The sequence below is a fragment of the Entelurus aequoreus genome, linkage group LG25 (genome assembly GCF_033978785.1).
Source record: "Entelurus aequoreus isolate RoL-2023_Sb linkage group LG25, RoL_Eaeq_v1.1, whole genome shotgun sequence".
Lineage (NCBI taxonomy): Eukaryota > Metazoa > Chordata > Actinopteri > Syngnathiformes > Syngnathidae > Entelurus > Entelurus aequoreus.
In genome coordinates this window covers 39,086,972-39,103,324 of record NC_084755.1, presented here as the reverse complement: position 1 = coordinate 39,103,324, position 16,353 = coordinate 39,086,972, and the positions used below count along the sequence as shown (strand labels likewise).

The window sequence follows — 16,353 nt, the reverse complement described above, 5'->3', positions numbered from 1 at the left end:
AATGTGGGAGTTATGGAACTTTGAAGAATGTCCCCTTCACTTAAATGGGAATTTCCCAAAAAATTTGGGAATTTCGGGAAAAGCGGGAATTTTTTTGAAAATGTTAAAAAAGCAACCTTGAATGGGCTGAATGAGTTGAAATGGTTGGTGTTGACATTTTTCAAATCGGTTGAGAAATGTTGAAGTAGTAACATGTTGATTTGAAAACGGTATTACGGAATTCCTGGAATTTCGGGAAAACCGGGAATTTTTCCAGTACACAAAACAACTTTGTTTTTTGTCCTGATTAAGAGGAATGATTTGACGGTGGAACGGTTGAAGTGGGTTGAAAAATGTGGGAGGAGTAGTCGACAGAAGAAAGGGTTAAAATAGGGTTTGGAAAAAAGGGAATTCCTGGAAGTTTTTTTAACTCTGAGAAATGATAGTTTGAATTTCCAGGATGAGTGGAATGTGTTGAAGGTGGAATGGTTTGAATCGCTTGAAAAATGCGGGAATGGTTGAAGTTTGAAAAATGGTCAATTCATTTTGAATGGGAAAAATGTCCCGGAAAAACCTGGAATTCTGGGAAATCTGGGAATTTGTCAAGGGAAATCCTGAGAGTCCCGACTAGGCTGAACAGTTTGAAGTTGGAACGCTTTGAATCGGGTGGAAAATGTGGAAGGTAGAGCGCGCCAAAATCTGGAGAAGAAGAAGAAATAGATGAATTTTGGAGCATTCACACAATTCTATACTGTACATGAATTTATACATACATACATACATACATACATACATACACATACATACATACATTTATACATACATACATACATGTATACATACATACATTTATACATACATACATACATTTATACATACATACATACATACATACATTTATACATACATACATACATTTATACATACATACATACATACATACATTTATACATACATACATACATGCATACATACATACATGTATACATACATACATACATACATACATACATACATACATACATACATTTATACATACATACATACATACATACATACATACATTTATACATACATACATACATACATTTATACATACATACATTTATACATACATACATACATAAGTCACTTTTACTATAGGCCCTCTGAGGTCACTTTAACTGCGTTGTGGCCCTCAATGAAAACAAGTTACACTACAGGGACTCAACACAGATGCAGAAAATCAACAGTGCCGACTAGCGGCCAAAATAAATAAGTGCGTGGGGAAGGAGTTGAATAAAAGCACATTTACAGTATTACACAGAGGTGTGACGTCACGGCCAGCAAGGCCTTACCACAAATCATGATCATAATTAAAGATAAAAGTCATTTTTTATTGACTTTCCCTAAATATGTAAAAGTATTCATATTCTCTTCATGTCATATTATGCTCCTTCCAGCGCTGTTGTTTTTATTAATAGAGTTTTTATCCAATCAGAATTCAGCTAGCTTATGTTGCCATGCTGTACCAAATCTGCCCGGGACATCCAGTGATAGACAGTTGCGATAGCCAATCAGATCACGCGTTGTTGTCAGTAAGGCCTTCTAGATAGCTGTCACGCCTAAGGCAGATATATAGTGATGTTATGAAGTAGGTAACATAAGAACTCCATTACCCAGCATGCCACAGTAGTGTAGAGCATGCGCAGTAGCCCCGTTTAGGTTGTTGAATGCACAGACATCTTATAAGTAGACGCAGCATTGCTGCTGTGCCGCGAGAAATTGGGCCGCCATCTTGAAGTGGTGATGAGGAGCCGGCGAGCAGCCTAAACTGACAGTTGACAGGTAGAAAACAAAGATGCTAAACTGACAGTCGACAGGTAGAAAACAAAGATGCTAAACTGACAGTTGACAGGTAGAAAACAAAGATGCTAAGCTGACAGTCGACAGGTAGAAAACAAAGATGCTAAACTGACAGTCGACAGGTAGAAAACAAAGATGCTCAACTGACAGTTGACAGGTAGAAAACAAAGATGCTAAACTGACAGTTGACAGGTAGAAAACAAAGATGCTAAGCTGACAGTTGACAGGTAGAAAACAAAGATGCTAAGCTGACAGTTGACAGGTAGAAAACAAAGATGCTAAGCTGACAGTCGACAGGTAGAAAACAAAGATGCTAAGCTGACAGTCGACAGGTAGAAAACAAAGATGCTCAACTGACAGTTGACAGGTAGAAAACAAAGATGCTAAACTGACAGTTGACAGGTAGAAAACAAAGATGCTAAGCTGACAGTCGACAGGTAGAAAACAAAGATGCTAAACTGACAGTCGACAGGTAGAAAACAAAGATGCTCAACTGACAGTTGACAGGTAGAAAACAAAGATGCTAAGCTGACAGTTGACAGGTAGAAAACAAAGATGCTAAGCTGACAGTTGACAGGTAGAAAACAAAGATGCTAAGCCAGGGGTGGGCAATTAATTTTCACCGGGGGCCGCATAAGCAACCCGAGCACTGCTGGAGGGCCACACGACAATATTTCAATTAAATTTTGCTCAATATTATTTTTGATATACCGTAAGATAAATAATAATGATGATAATAATAATAATAATTAATAATAATAATAATAATTTAATTTAACCTAACTTAACTTTATACAAAAGCAGATTGCTTTTGATGGTCACTTTATCCTGCATTATCCAACATTTTTCCCCATCAGATTTGGACAACCATCTGTTGTTAAAAATAGTTTTTAATCATATTTATTTTATATTGTTTTTTATATTGGTTTTATATGTAATTGTTTTTTCTTTTTATTCAGTCATTGGTGGAGCTAAGGATAATATTTGAATATTGTTTGTAATATTGTTGTGCAGCACTTTGGAAACATTTTGTTGTTTAAATGTGCTATATAAATAAAGTGGATTGGATTGTCACACCTGCCAGCGTGTCCCAACACGCATTTACCTCTGTGAACAAGTCATTACCTGTGGTTGTCTCTTTAATTGACTGCATCAGAGCTCTCATCCAAAGTTAGCGAAAAACAGTCAATGTCTCCGGGCATTATCAGCGCAACAAAGTCCAATAAGCACTCCTTAATAAACTCTCCGTCAGAAAACGCCTTACTTTTTCTGGCGCTTTTGTGAGAAATGACGAAACTTGTCCTGACGGCTGCATCTCTGGGGGTGTGAAATATGGCACAAAGTCCTTGTTGGCTTTGCAGTTTTACCATCAACGCATCAGCCTCCCTTGCGCGCGCTTCATCAGACACATTCCGGTATTTTCCCTCGTGTTTCTTCGTGTAGTGGCGATTAAAATGATATTTAAACACAGCAAGCTGTGTACCACACATTAAGCACACGGCTTTACCATTAATTTATGTAAAGAAATACTTGGCAGTCCATGTCTTTTTGGAAACACGCCATTCCTCATCAACTTTTCTTTTTTTAGCGTCTCATCACTTGTCTCTATGCACCTTCACTCACAGGTTCCCCCCGGACATACGGCATAAATAACACATTTCAAAATAAAAGCAGCACAGTTGTATTGCGCGCACGACATAGATGTTTTTTAAACTTTATTTTGTAATTTGTAATTGCGCCGTTCAATTCACTCACAATCGCACACGCGCATACGTCCACACGGAAGTAATACAAATAACGCTTTTCAAAACAAAAGCAGCACCGTTGTATTGCACACTCGACATAGATACTTTTTAAAATTTATTTTGTAATTTATGATTGGCCTCACGCGGGCCGGACAGGGATGCGCAAAGGGCCGGATGCGGCCCGCGGGCCGTACAATGCCCAGGTCTGTGCTAAGCTGACAGTTGACAGGTAGAAAACAAAGATGCTAAACTGACAGTCGACAGGTAGAAAACAAAGATGCTAAACTGACAGTCGACAGGTAGAAAACAAAGATGCTAAACTGACAGTCGACAGGTAGAAAACAAAGATGCTAAACTGACAGTCGACAGGTAGAAAACAAAGATGCTAAGCTGACAGTCGACAGGTAGAAAACAAAGATGCTAAACTGACAGTCGACAGGTAGAAAACAAAGATGCTAAACTGACAGTCGACGGGAAGAAAACAAAGATGCTCAACTGACAGTTGACAGGTAGAAAACAAAGATGCTAAGCTGACAGTTGACAGGTAGAAAACAAAGATGCTAAACTGACAGTTGACAGGTAGAAAACAAAGATGCTCAACTGACAGTCGACAGGTAGAAAACAAAGATGCTAAGCTGACAGTAGACAGGAAGAAAACAAAGATGCTAAGCTGACAGTTGACAGGTAGAAAACAAAGATGCTAAACTGACAGTCGACAGGTAGAAAACAAAGATGCTAAGCTGACAGTCGACAGGTAGAAAACAAAGATGCTAAGCTGACAGTCGACAGGTAGAAAACAAAGATGCTAAACTGACAGTCGACAGGTAGAAAACAAAGATGCTAAACTGACAGTCGACAGGAAGAAAACAAAGATGCTCAACTGACAGTTGACAGGTAGAAAACAAAGATGCTCAACTGACAGTCGACAGGTAGAAAACAAAGATGCTCAACTGACAGTCGACAGGTAGAAAACAAAGATGCTAAGCTGACAGTAGACAGGAAGAAAACAAAGATGCTAAGCTGACAGTTGACAGGTAGAAAACAAAGATGCTAAGCTGACAGTTGACAGGTAGAAAACAAAGATGCTAAGCTGACAGTTGACAGGTAGAAAACAAAGATGCTAAGCTGACAGTTGACAGGTAGAAAACAAAGATGCTAAGCTGACAGTTGACAGGTAGAAAACAAAGATGCTAAGCTGACAGTTGACAGGTAGAAAACAAAGATGCTAAGCTGACAGTTGACAGGTAGAAAACAAAGATGCTAAACTGACAGTTGACAGGTAGAAAACAAAGATGCTAAACTGACAGTTGACAGGTAGAAAACAAAGATGCTAAGCTGACAGTTGACAGGTAGAAAACAAAGATGCTAAGCTGACAGTTGACAGGTAGAAAACAAAGATGCTAAACCGACAGTTGACAGGTAGAAAACAAAGATGCTAAACTGACAGTCGACAGGTAGAAAACAAAGATGCTCAACTGACAGTTGACAGGTAGAAAACAAAGATGCTAAGCTGACAGTTGACAGGTAGAAAACAAAGATGCTAAGCTGACAGTCGACAGGTAGAAAACAAAGATGCTAAACTGACAGTCGACAGGTAGAAAACAAAGATGCTAAACTGACAGTCGACAGGTAGAAAACAAAGATGCTAAACTGACAGTCGACAGGTAGAAAACAAAGATGCTCAACTGACAGTCGACAGGTAGAAAACAAAGATGCTAAACTGACAGTCGACAGGTAGAAAACAAAGATGCTCAACTGACAGTCGACAGGTAGAAAACAAAGATGCTAAACTGACAGTCGACAGGTAGAAAACAAAGATGCTAAACTGACAGTCGACAGGTAGAAAACAAAGATGCTCAACTGACAGTCGACAGGTAGAAAACAAAGATGCTCAACTGACAGTTGACAGGTAGAAAACAAAGATGCTAAACTGACAGTTGACAGGTAGAAAACAAAGATGCTAAGCTGACAGTCGACAGGTAGAAAACAAAGATGCTAAGCTGACAGTCGACAGGTAGAAAACAAAGATGCTAAACTGACAGTTGACAGGTAGAAAACAAAGATGCTCAACTGACAGTCGACAGGTAGAAAACAAAGATGCTAAACTGACAGTCGACAGGTAGAAAACAAAGATGCTAAACTGACAGTTGACAGGTAGAAAACAAAGACGCTAAACTGACAGTTGACAGGTAGAAAACAAAGACGCTAAACTGACAGTTGACAGGTAGAAAACAAAGACGCTAAACTGACAGTTGACAGGTAGAAAACAAAGATGCTAAGCTGACAGTCGACAGGTAGAAAACAAAGATGCTAAGCTGACAGTCGACAGGTAGAAAACAAAGATGCTAAACTGACAGTTGACAGGTAGAAAACAAAGATGCTAAACTGACAGTTGACAGGTAGAAAACAAAGATGCTAAACTGACAGTCGACAGGTAGAAAACAAAGATGCTAACTGACAGTTGACAGGTAGAAAACAAAGACGCTAAACTGACAGTTGACAGGTAGAAAACAAAGATGCTAAACTGACAGTTGACAGGTAGAAAACAAAGACGCTAAATAAAGGGGACCACAATAAAATGGCATTGGCTTATTCGAACAAAAAATGTTAATGTACATGAAACATATGTTTATTATTGTAATTTAGTCCTTAAATAAAATAGTGAACATACTAGACAACTTGTCTTTTAGTAGTAAGTAAACAAACAAATACTCCTAATTAGTCTGCTGACGTATGCAGTAACATATTGTGTCATTTATCTACCTATTATAGTGTACACATTGTTAAGGACAAACTGTAAAAATTGATTATTAATCCACTTGTTCATTTACTGTTAATATCTGCTTATTTTCGGTTTGAACATGTTCTATCTACACTTCTGTTAAAATGTAATAATCACTTATTCTTCTCTTCTTTGATACTTTACATTAGTTTTGGATGATACCACACATTTAGGCATCGACCCGATACCAAGTAGTTACAGGATCATACATTGGTCATATTCAAAGTCCTCATGTGTCCAGGGACGTATTTACTGACTTTATAAACATAATATGAATTTTTATAAAACGGAAAGAGACATTGTGATGCTAAAAAATATCGATGTCATCATAGTAGTATCGACTAGATACGCTCTTGTACTTGGTATCATTACAGTGGAAGTCAGGTGTACATCCACCCATGGCATTTGTTCACATTGTGACGCCGGTGAGCTATTGTATCCTCCTACGGTGTGTAGTGAAACATGTTTAGCTATTCCTCGTCCTCCAGTGATAATGATACTTGTAAGAAACATACTTTATTTGTCGCCACGGAGGCGAGGATTAGTGATTTAGACGTAGCTAAAACACTGTGGATGGATGTTAGCTGCTAGCTAGCTAGCCATGTTTTAAAGCAGCTCTTCCTGAGGGTGTTTCAGTGTTATAACTTCACCTTTATCTTGACTTTTTTACACCAAAATGCGTCCACTCTCCCTTTTCTGTCTACACACTGTGTCTGCTTGTAAGTACTCTGTGTGTGTGCGCTGCCCAACATGCTCCTCTGCTCGTAAAACCAGCAATGTCACCACGTGACGACGTGCAGTCATGCCCGTTAAAAAAAACAGGTACTTTTCAGAGCCGCGGTACAACGTACAACCCCAGTCCAGGGTGCTCTCCACCTCACATCTGTAGAATCTAACAAAGGATGGAACACGGTAGTCACCATACCGATCAGAGTCTCCGGTGTGTTGGAGTCTATCCCAGCGAGGGAAGGTTACCCAATGCAATACTTTTATAGTCACTGACCAAATTCTGGAGATACTACCAGGTTTGATTCCCTTAAGTCCGGTTGCAGATATTGTTGCAATTTTCCATGCAGTATCCTTGACAGACTCCGCTTTTCAACTGGGATAGGCTCCAGCCACCCCCGCGACCCTGAGAGAGACAAGCGGTAGAAAATGGATGGATGGAGGGTCCCGAACACAACTTTTTTTATTGGTTAGAAAATTACCAAATTTCAATGGTCAAATCAACGTCAGAACCTGACGTTGATTAAACGTCGTCAAAAAGCATGTTGTTTAATGTTGTATTTGTGTTGTAGAATATTGGTTGGAAAATGACCAAAATTCAATGTTAAATCAACGTCAGAACCCAACATTGATTAAACGTCGTCAAAAAGCATGTTGTTTCAACGTTAGGTTTGAGTTGCACAGTGTTGTTATGTCTTGTGCCTGCTAGGTTATATTTTAATTATTTTAATTGTACATGTTTATTTTATGCTTTGTTCATTTTCTAATCATCATATATGTTTACCGTAAAGTGTCCTTGGGTTTTTTGAAAGTCGCTTATGGGTGAGGGCCGACATCCGGGCAACTGAGCTACATACGGGTTCTTCGAGCCATAGCAACGAGACTGGCGTTGAAAACAAACCGTTGCCATTACTCTTTAACCTGTCGACCTACGCTGGTTAAACCCGTCATTCTGCCTCCAAAATGCCGAAAAACTGTGTTGTTTTTGGTTGTGCTAACCACAACTGGAAACAGGGAAAACAAAGGTTGTATTTTGTTCTGCCAAAGCGCGATAAAAGCCCACAGAGACGAGACAAATGGCTCGCAGCTTTACACCGGGAAAACGAGGACGGTTCTCACTGGAGTCCCCCAAAGTCCCGGGTCGTGTGTTCGGATCACTTCGTTTCTGGTAAATATAAGGAACAAAAAGCCACCTTCTTAACCACAACTTGGCTATACCGTCCTTGCTAATGTTGTACTTGTTGAATTTGTACCTTATAACGTTCGACAGCTGAAGTTGTTGTTGTACAAAAATAACATGCGGTTTATACTATATAGTCTATAGCCTAGCTAGCTATTTTCGAAAACCGGACAACGAGAGGATACCAAAGGCAGCGTTAAGATGGACACCACCGGGAAAACGTAAGCCAGGGCGGCCAAAGAACACCTGGCGAAGAACAGTTGTACTTAAACAATACATGTAGCCCTCAAATCTCTCAATATTTTATACACTGACACTTGATCTTGTTGTTGATAACTTCCGCGTCTCTTTCTTAGTAGCGCGCAGGCTAAGCTAACTAGCAAGCTAAGCTAAGCCTGAGAAGCTTTAAAGTTCACTGAGACGAGTCTGACGCAAATAATACATTTTCGTTTTTTCACACGATATGCGAATAAGTAAAAATGCGTAAATGAAGGATTTAACGCCGACTTCCAAGCCACAACGCTCGTTAAATGCTTTTTCTGTCAATGCTGTGTTCGCTGTGAGCTGCTTTGTTTTCAACGAATTCCCGGTTGCTAGGGGATTGGTAGGCGGAAGTGACGTAGGTCCGCCCTCACCCATAAATTGAATGTAGTATTCTTATATTGTAGCGGTTGATTTAAGCAACACTATTATATTAAAATATTATTTTCTAAAACATATTTTCGTCAGCTTGTCATCCGCAATAAAAGCAGAAAAAAAAAAACAACAAACAAGCGTCCACGACGTTCTCGAAGCTTTCAGTTGCGTTTCTCCTGAATTTGATACGCCCTCTGCGCATGTGCCGTACGTCATCTTTGTTTCCATTGGTCAGCTTTCGCGTCGGTCACAATCCCTCAGCCAATCACAGGAGTGTACACGCCCAGAAAAGGCGGATCTTATGACGTAGTTGCTGGCTGGAATATAAACAGCTGGAGTCCAGTTTCGCGGTATTGAAGAGTACTCTGCTGGCGCGGCGACGACACTCGAAGACACACAACTCAGGTATGAATAGAAAGTGCGGATAATATGGACGGAATAGGAATAAGCGGGTAACGATATGATGGAGAAAACGAATAGGCCAATAAGTGTATTTGTACTTTACAGACTTAGTGAAGAAGACGCCATGGACTGCTGTGGCTCCGTGTGCAAATTCATCCTCATCATCTTCAACTTCATCTTCGCGGTAACTTTGCAAGTCTTTCTAGTGATGGACATTTACTGTGTCAGCAATGCCTCTTTTCATGGCTATCTGAAGTGAAAGTTAAAAGTAAATGAGTAGGAGTGGCCCCAGTTTGCTAGGTTTCGTTTCTGTAGAACAGTGGTTCTCAAATGGGGGTACTTGAAGGTATGCCAAGGGGTACGTGAGATTTTTTTTAAATATTCTAAAAATAGCAACAATTAAAAAATCCTTTATAAATATATTTATTGAATAATACTTCAACAAAATATGAATGTAAGTTCATAAACTGAACATCAAATCAAGTAGGCTATTCCATTCATTACAATGCAACAATGCAATATTCAGTGTTGACAGCTAGATTTTTTGTGGACATGTTCCATAAATATTGATTTCAAAGATTTCTTTTTTTTGTGAAGAAATGTTTAGAATTAAGTTCATGAATCCAGATGGATCTCTATTACAATCCCCAAAGAGGGCACTTTAAGTTGATGATTACTTCTATGGGTAGAAATCTTTATTTATAATTGAATCACTTGTTTATTTTTCAACAAGTTTTTAGTTATTTTTATATCTTTTTTTCCAAATAGTTCAAGAAAGACCACTACAAATGAGCAATATTTTGCACAGTTATACAATTTAATAAATCAGAAACTGCTGACATAGTGCTGTATTTTACTTCTTTATCTCTTTTTTTCAACCAAAAATGCTTTGCTCTGATTAGGGGGTACTTGAATTAAAAACAATTTCACAGGGGGTACATCACTGAAAAAAGGTTGAGAACCACTGCTGTAGAACATAACTCTAAACTTTGTTCACCAAGTACCACCTTAATGACATCATTAGTAGTGTAGTAGACCTAAGTATTCATTAAGTACCACCATGATGACATCATTAGTAGTATAGTAGGACTAAGTATTCATTAAGTACCACCATGATATCATTAGTAGTGTAGTAGACCTAAGTATTCATTAAGTACCACCATGATGACATCATTAGTAGTGTAGTAGACCTAAGTACTCATTAAGTACCACCATAATGACATCATTAGTAGTGTAGTAGGACTAAGTATTCATTAAGTACCACCATAATGACATCATTAGTAGTGTAGTAGACCTAAGTATTCATTAAGTACCACCATGATATCATTAGTAGTGTAGTAGACCTAAGTATTCATTAAGTACCACCATGATGACATCATTAGTAGTGTAGTAGACCTAAGTACTCATTAAGTACCACCATAATGACATTAGTAGTGTAGTAGGACTAAGTATTCATTAAGTACCACCATAATGACATCATTAGTAGTGTAGTAGACCTAAGTATTCATTAAGTACCACCACAATTACAACATTAAAATACAGTAGTGTAGTAGACCCAAGTATTCATTAAGTACCACCATAATGACATCATTAGTAGTGTAGTAGACCTAAGTATTCATTAAGTACCACCATAATGGCATCATTAGTAGTGTAGTAGACCTAAGTATTCATCAAGTACCACCATTATGACAACATTAAATACAGTAGTGTAGTAGACCTAAGTATTCATTAAGTACCACCATAATGACAACATTAAATACAGTAGTGTAGTAGACCTAAGTATTCATTAAGTACCACCATAATGGCATCATTAGTAGTGTAGTAGACCTAAGTATTCATCAAGTACCACCATTATGACAACATTAAATACAGTAGTGTAGTAGACCTAAGTATTCATTAAGTACCACCATAATGACAACATTAAATACAGTAGTGTAGTAGACCTAAGTATTCATTAAGTACCACCATAATGACAACATTAAAATACAGTAGTGTAGTAGACCTAAGTATTCATTAAGTACCACCATAATGACAACATTAAAATACAGTAGTGTAGTAGACCTAAGTATTCATTAGTACCACCATAATGACAACATTAAATACAGTAGTGTAGTAGACCTAAGTATTCATTAAGTACCACCATAATGACAACATTAAATACAGTAGTGTAGTAGACCTTATGTATTCATTAAGTACCACCATTATGACAACATTAAATACAGTAGTGTAGTAGACCTAAGTATTCATTAAGTACCACCATTATGTCAACATTAAATACAGTAGTGTAGTAGACCTAAGTATTCATTAAGTACCACCATTATGACAACATTAAATACAGTAGTGTAGTAGACCTAAGTATTCATTAAGTACCACCATAATGACAACATTAAATACAGTAGTGTAGTAGACCTAAGTATTCATTAAGTACCACCATGATGACAACATTAAATACAGTAGTGTAGTAGACCTAAGTATTCATTAAGTACCACCATAATGACATCATTAAATACAGTAGTGTAGTAGACCTAAGTATTCATTAAGTACCAGCATAATGCTTGTCATTAAACTACAGTAGCATAGTAAGCCTAAGTATTCACTAAACAAGGAAGATGTTTTATTTAACAAGTATATTTTGGCCAGTGTAACATTACACACAGTTCAAACAGTAACACTGTGTTTAAATATAAGAAAATAAAACACTGTACTTTTTATAAAGTGGTTCTTTGACTTACCAATAGATGGAGCTACAGTTTGAGAAGTTTTCAACAGAGGGCTTGTGACTCCTAGGGGTCTGCAGAGGTACTGCATCAGTGACTTTTTTCCTTTTCATTTTGGTAGATAAATGGCGGTGACAGGGCCAACACACTCACGGTACCTTGCAGATTTGAAATAAAAACACAAAGGAATCCTTTTACAGTATTATAATAATATTAGCATTTAAAGGGGAACTGCACTTTTTAATTTAATTTCAATGTCAAATCAACGTCACAACCTGACATTGATTAAACGTTGTCAAAAAGCATGTTGTTTCACACTTTTGTGTTGTAGAATATTGGTTGGAAAATGACAAATTGACTGTCAAATCAACGTCACCACTGACATTGAATAAATGTCAAAAAGCATGTTGTTTCAACGTTGTATTTGTGTTGTAGAATATTGGTCGGAAAATGACCAAAATTCAATGGTCAAATCAACGTCTGAATCCAACATTGATTAAACGTCGTCAATAAGCATGTTGTTTCAACGTTGTTTGTGTTGTAGAATATTGGTCGGGAAATGAACAAAATGTATTGTCAAATCAAGGTCACAACCTGACATTGATTGAAAGTCGCCAAAAAGCATGTTGTTTTAATGTTGTATTTGTGTTGTAGAATATTGGTCGGGAAATGACCACATTTCAATGGTCAAATCTTCGGAACACAACATTGATTAAAGGTCGTCAAAAAGCAATGTTGTTTCAACGTTGTATTTGTGTTGTAGAATATTGGTTGCAGTGTTTCCCATAAACTGCCAAGAAACCTGTGGCGGTGGGGGCGTGGCTATGGGCGTGGTCATATGACATCATCGATAATTTGCATAATTTACTACAATGATATGATTTTCTCTAAAAAGGCTCAAAAAGTGTATACTTAATAATTAATAATAACTGTTTTGTTTTAAACGTCCATCCATCCATCCATTTTACAATATAATTACAACACTTTATGTACATATTTATATACAGATTTGAACAATAAGTTAATCACTGAAATATATTTATTAATTGTGGTTCTTACAAATAATATATCTTATAAAATATAAAAGCTAAAATGTCTCTTAAAGCTTTGCCCCTTTAATTAGTGCATACTAAATAATTTAACTTTAGCCTACTACTACAACCATATTATTTACCAGCAACATAAAGTAAAACAGAGGCAGAGGTGTCCTGCCACAGTCAGTAACAAATAAACAGAAAACAGTAGTGGTCAAATACAAATAAGGCAACAAGAGAAGTATCCTACACTTCTCTTTTGTAAAGTAAATCTGAACAGCTTATATGGGCATCTACATCAACTATATGATTTGCCTGACAAGCTGGACAGGACAAAAAAAATATTTTTTTTTATTTGTGGCGGACGTAATTCTTTCGTGGCGTGCCGTCACAAATAAATGATTGTGTGGGAAACACTTGGTTGGGAAATGACCAAAATTCAATGGTTAAATCAACGTCAGAATCCAACATTGATTAAACGTGGTCAAAAAGTGTTGTTCCAACGTTAAGTTTGTGTATTCATAACTCATGCAAGAATTCAACATTGATTAAACGTCGTCAAAAAGCATGTTGTTTCAACGTTGTATCTGTGTTGTAGAATATTGGTTGAAAAATGACCAAAATTCAATGATCAAATCAACGTCAGAACCTGACATTGATTAAACGTCGTCAAAAAGCATGTTGTTTCAATGTTGTATTTGTGTTGTGGAATATTGGTCAGGAAATTACCAAAATTCAATGGTCAAATCAAGGTCACAACCTGACATTGATTAAACGTCGTCAAAAAGCATGTTGTTTCAACGTTATATTTGTGTTGTAGAATATTGGTCGGGAAATGACCAAAATTCAATGGTCAAATCAACGTCAGAACCTGACATTGATTAAACTTCGTCAAAAGCATGTTGTTTCAACGTTGTATTTGTGTTGTAGAATATTGGTTGGGAAATGACCAAAATTCAATGGTCAAATCCACGTCATAACACAACATTGATTAAACGTCGTCAAAAAGCATGTTTTTTCAACGTTGTATTTGTGTTGTAGAATATTGGTCGGGAAATGACCAAAATTCAATAATCAAATCAACGTCAGAACCTGACATTGATTAAACGTCGTCAAAAGCATGTTGTTTCAACGTTGTATTTGTGTTGTAGAATATTGGTTGGGAAATGGCCAAAATTCAATGGTCAAATCCACGTCATAACACAACATTGATTGAACGTCGTCAAAAAGCATGTTGTTTCAACGTTGTATTTGTGTTGTAGAATATTGGTCGGGAAATGACCACATTTCAATGGTCAAATCAACGTCATAACACAACATTGATTAAACGTCGTCAAAAAGCATGTTGTTTCAACGTTGTATTTGTGTTGTAGAATATTGGTTGGGAAATGACCAAATTTCAATGGTCAAATCAACGTCAGAATCCAACATTGATTAAACGTCGTCAAAAAGCATGTTGTTTCAATGTTGTATTTGTGTTGTAGAATGACCAAAATTCAATGGTCTAATCTACGCCAGAACACAACATTGATTAAACTTCGTCAAAAAGCATGTTGTTTCAATGTTGTATTTGTGTTGTAGAATATTGGTCGGGAAATGACCAAAATTCAATGGTCGAATCTACGTCAGAATCCAACATTGATTAAACGTCGTCAAAAAGCGTGTTGTTTCAACGTTGTATTTGTGTTGTAGAATGTTGGTTGGGAAATGACCAAAATTAAATGGTCAAATCAACGTCAGAATCCAACATTGATTAAACGTCGTCAAAAAGCATGTTTTTTCAACGTTGTATTTGTGTTGTAAAATATTGGTCGGGAAATGACCAAAATTCAATGGTCGAATCTACGTCAGAATCCAATATTGATTAAAGGTTGTCAAAAAGCGTGTTGTTTCAACGTTAAGTTTGTGTATTCATAACTCATGCAAGAATTCAACATTGATTAAACGTCGTCAAAAAGCATGTTGTTTCAACGTTGTATTTGTGTTGTAGAATATTGGTTGGGAAATTATCCAAAATTCAATGGTCGAATCTACGTCAGAATCCGACATTGATTAAACGTCGTCAAAAAGCATGTTTTTTCAACGTTGTATTTGTGTTGTAGAATATTGGTTGGGAAATGACCAAAATTCAATAGTCAAATCCACGTCAGAATCCAACATTGATTAAACGTCGTCAAAAAGCATGTTGTTTCAATGTTGTATTTGTGTTGTAGTATATGGTCAAATCAACGTCAGAATCCAACATTGATTAAACGTCGTCAAAAAGCATGTTGTTTCAATGTTGTATTTGTGTTGTAGAATATTGGTTGGGAAATGACCAAAATTCAATGGTCAAATCAACGTCATAACACAACATTGATTAAACGTGGTCAAAAAGCGTGTTGTTTCAACGTTAACTTTGTGTATTCATAACTCACACAAGTTGTCAACGTTGTTTCAACGTCTTGTGCCTTTTGGGACCCCCCGTTTTTTCCTGTCATAGTTGAAATGTCCTCAGATATAAAGAAAAATAAACGAGTGGGCCTAATTTTGGCCTTTCTGTGGCCTGCAGAGGATCTGAATGATTGATTTAAAACATTTTAAATCAATGTTTTAAAAATAAATCTTGGATTTGAAATGTGAAATAAACTGTGAAAAAAATTCAATGTTAATGAAGTATTTAATTAACAATTGTACGTGAAGTTAATTAATGGCATGTCTTGTTTTTATTCCATGGTCAGCTCCTGGCCTTCGCCTTCTTGGGTCTGGGCCTGTGGTTGAGATGTAGTCCCAACACCAGAGCCATCTTTGAAATAAGCTCTTTCAACTCCAGCTATTTTGTCATTGGTGAGTTTGATTTTTTATCCACTGCATTTGTTTACATGACTGACATTGTAGTGTTTCACGTGTTGGCGTGAAGACTGACATTGTAGTGTTTCATGTGTTGGCGTGAAGACTGACATTGTAGTGTTTCATGTGTTGGCGTGGAGACTGACATTGTAGTGTTTCATGTGTTGGCGTGAAGACTGACATTGTAGTGTTTCACGTGTTGGCGTGAAGACTGACATTGTAGTGTTTCACGTGTTGGCGTGAAGACTGACATTGTAGTGTTTCACGTGTTGGCGTGAAGACTGACATTGTAGTGTTTCACGTGTTGGCGTGAAGACTGACATTGTAGTGTTTCATGTGTTGGCGTGAAGGTGTGACCGTGCTGATAGTGCTGGGTACGGTGCTGCTGCTCGTGGTGGTGTTCGGAGATTTTGGCGTCTGCTGCGAGAAAAGATGTGCTCTTCATGTGGTGAGAATGTTCCCCCAACTATACTCAAAC

At 37.4% G+C, this 16,353-nt stretch overlaps 2 protein-coding genes across 3 annotated transcripts in view; one reads left to right on the top strand and one right to left on the bottom strand.

Moving 5' to 3' along the window:
* The window catches only part of LOC133642811 (xylosyltransferase 2-like), a 71,478-nt gene extending 62,671 nt beyond the window's left edge, over nucleotides 1-8,807 (bottom strand). Inside the window, exons 1-2 of one of the 2 annotated variants that reach the window (XM_062037206.1) lie at nucleotides 7,862-8,807; nucleotides 7,277-7,483 (exon numbers count right to left, since the gene is read on the bottom strand). The gene's annotated coding sequence lies outside the window, so the exon portion shown is untranslated. The remainder of the gene's footprint in view (nucleotides 1-7,276; nucleotides 7,484-7,861) is intronic. The other variant, XM_062037205.1, reaches the window with a different exon arrangement.
* Nucleotides 8,808-9,221: 414 nt separating this feature from the next.
* LOC133642806 (CD9 antigen-like) overlaps nucleotides 9,222-16,353 on the top strand; it is an 18,656-nt gene continuing 11,524 nt past the window's right edge. The window contains exons 1-4 of the mRNA XM_062037196.1: nucleotides 9,222-9,298; nucleotides 9,401-9,479; nucleotides 15,767-15,872; nucleotides 16,226-16,323. Of these exons, the coding sequence (XP_061893180.1) occupies nucleotides 9,420-9,479; nucleotides 15,767-15,872; nucleotides 16,226-16,323 (264 nt within the window). The 5' untranslated portion in view covers nucleotides 9,222-9,298; nucleotides 9,401-9,419. The remainder of the gene's footprint in view (nucleotides 9,299-9,400; nucleotides 9,480-15,766; nucleotides 15,873-16,225; nucleotides 16,324-16,353) is intronic.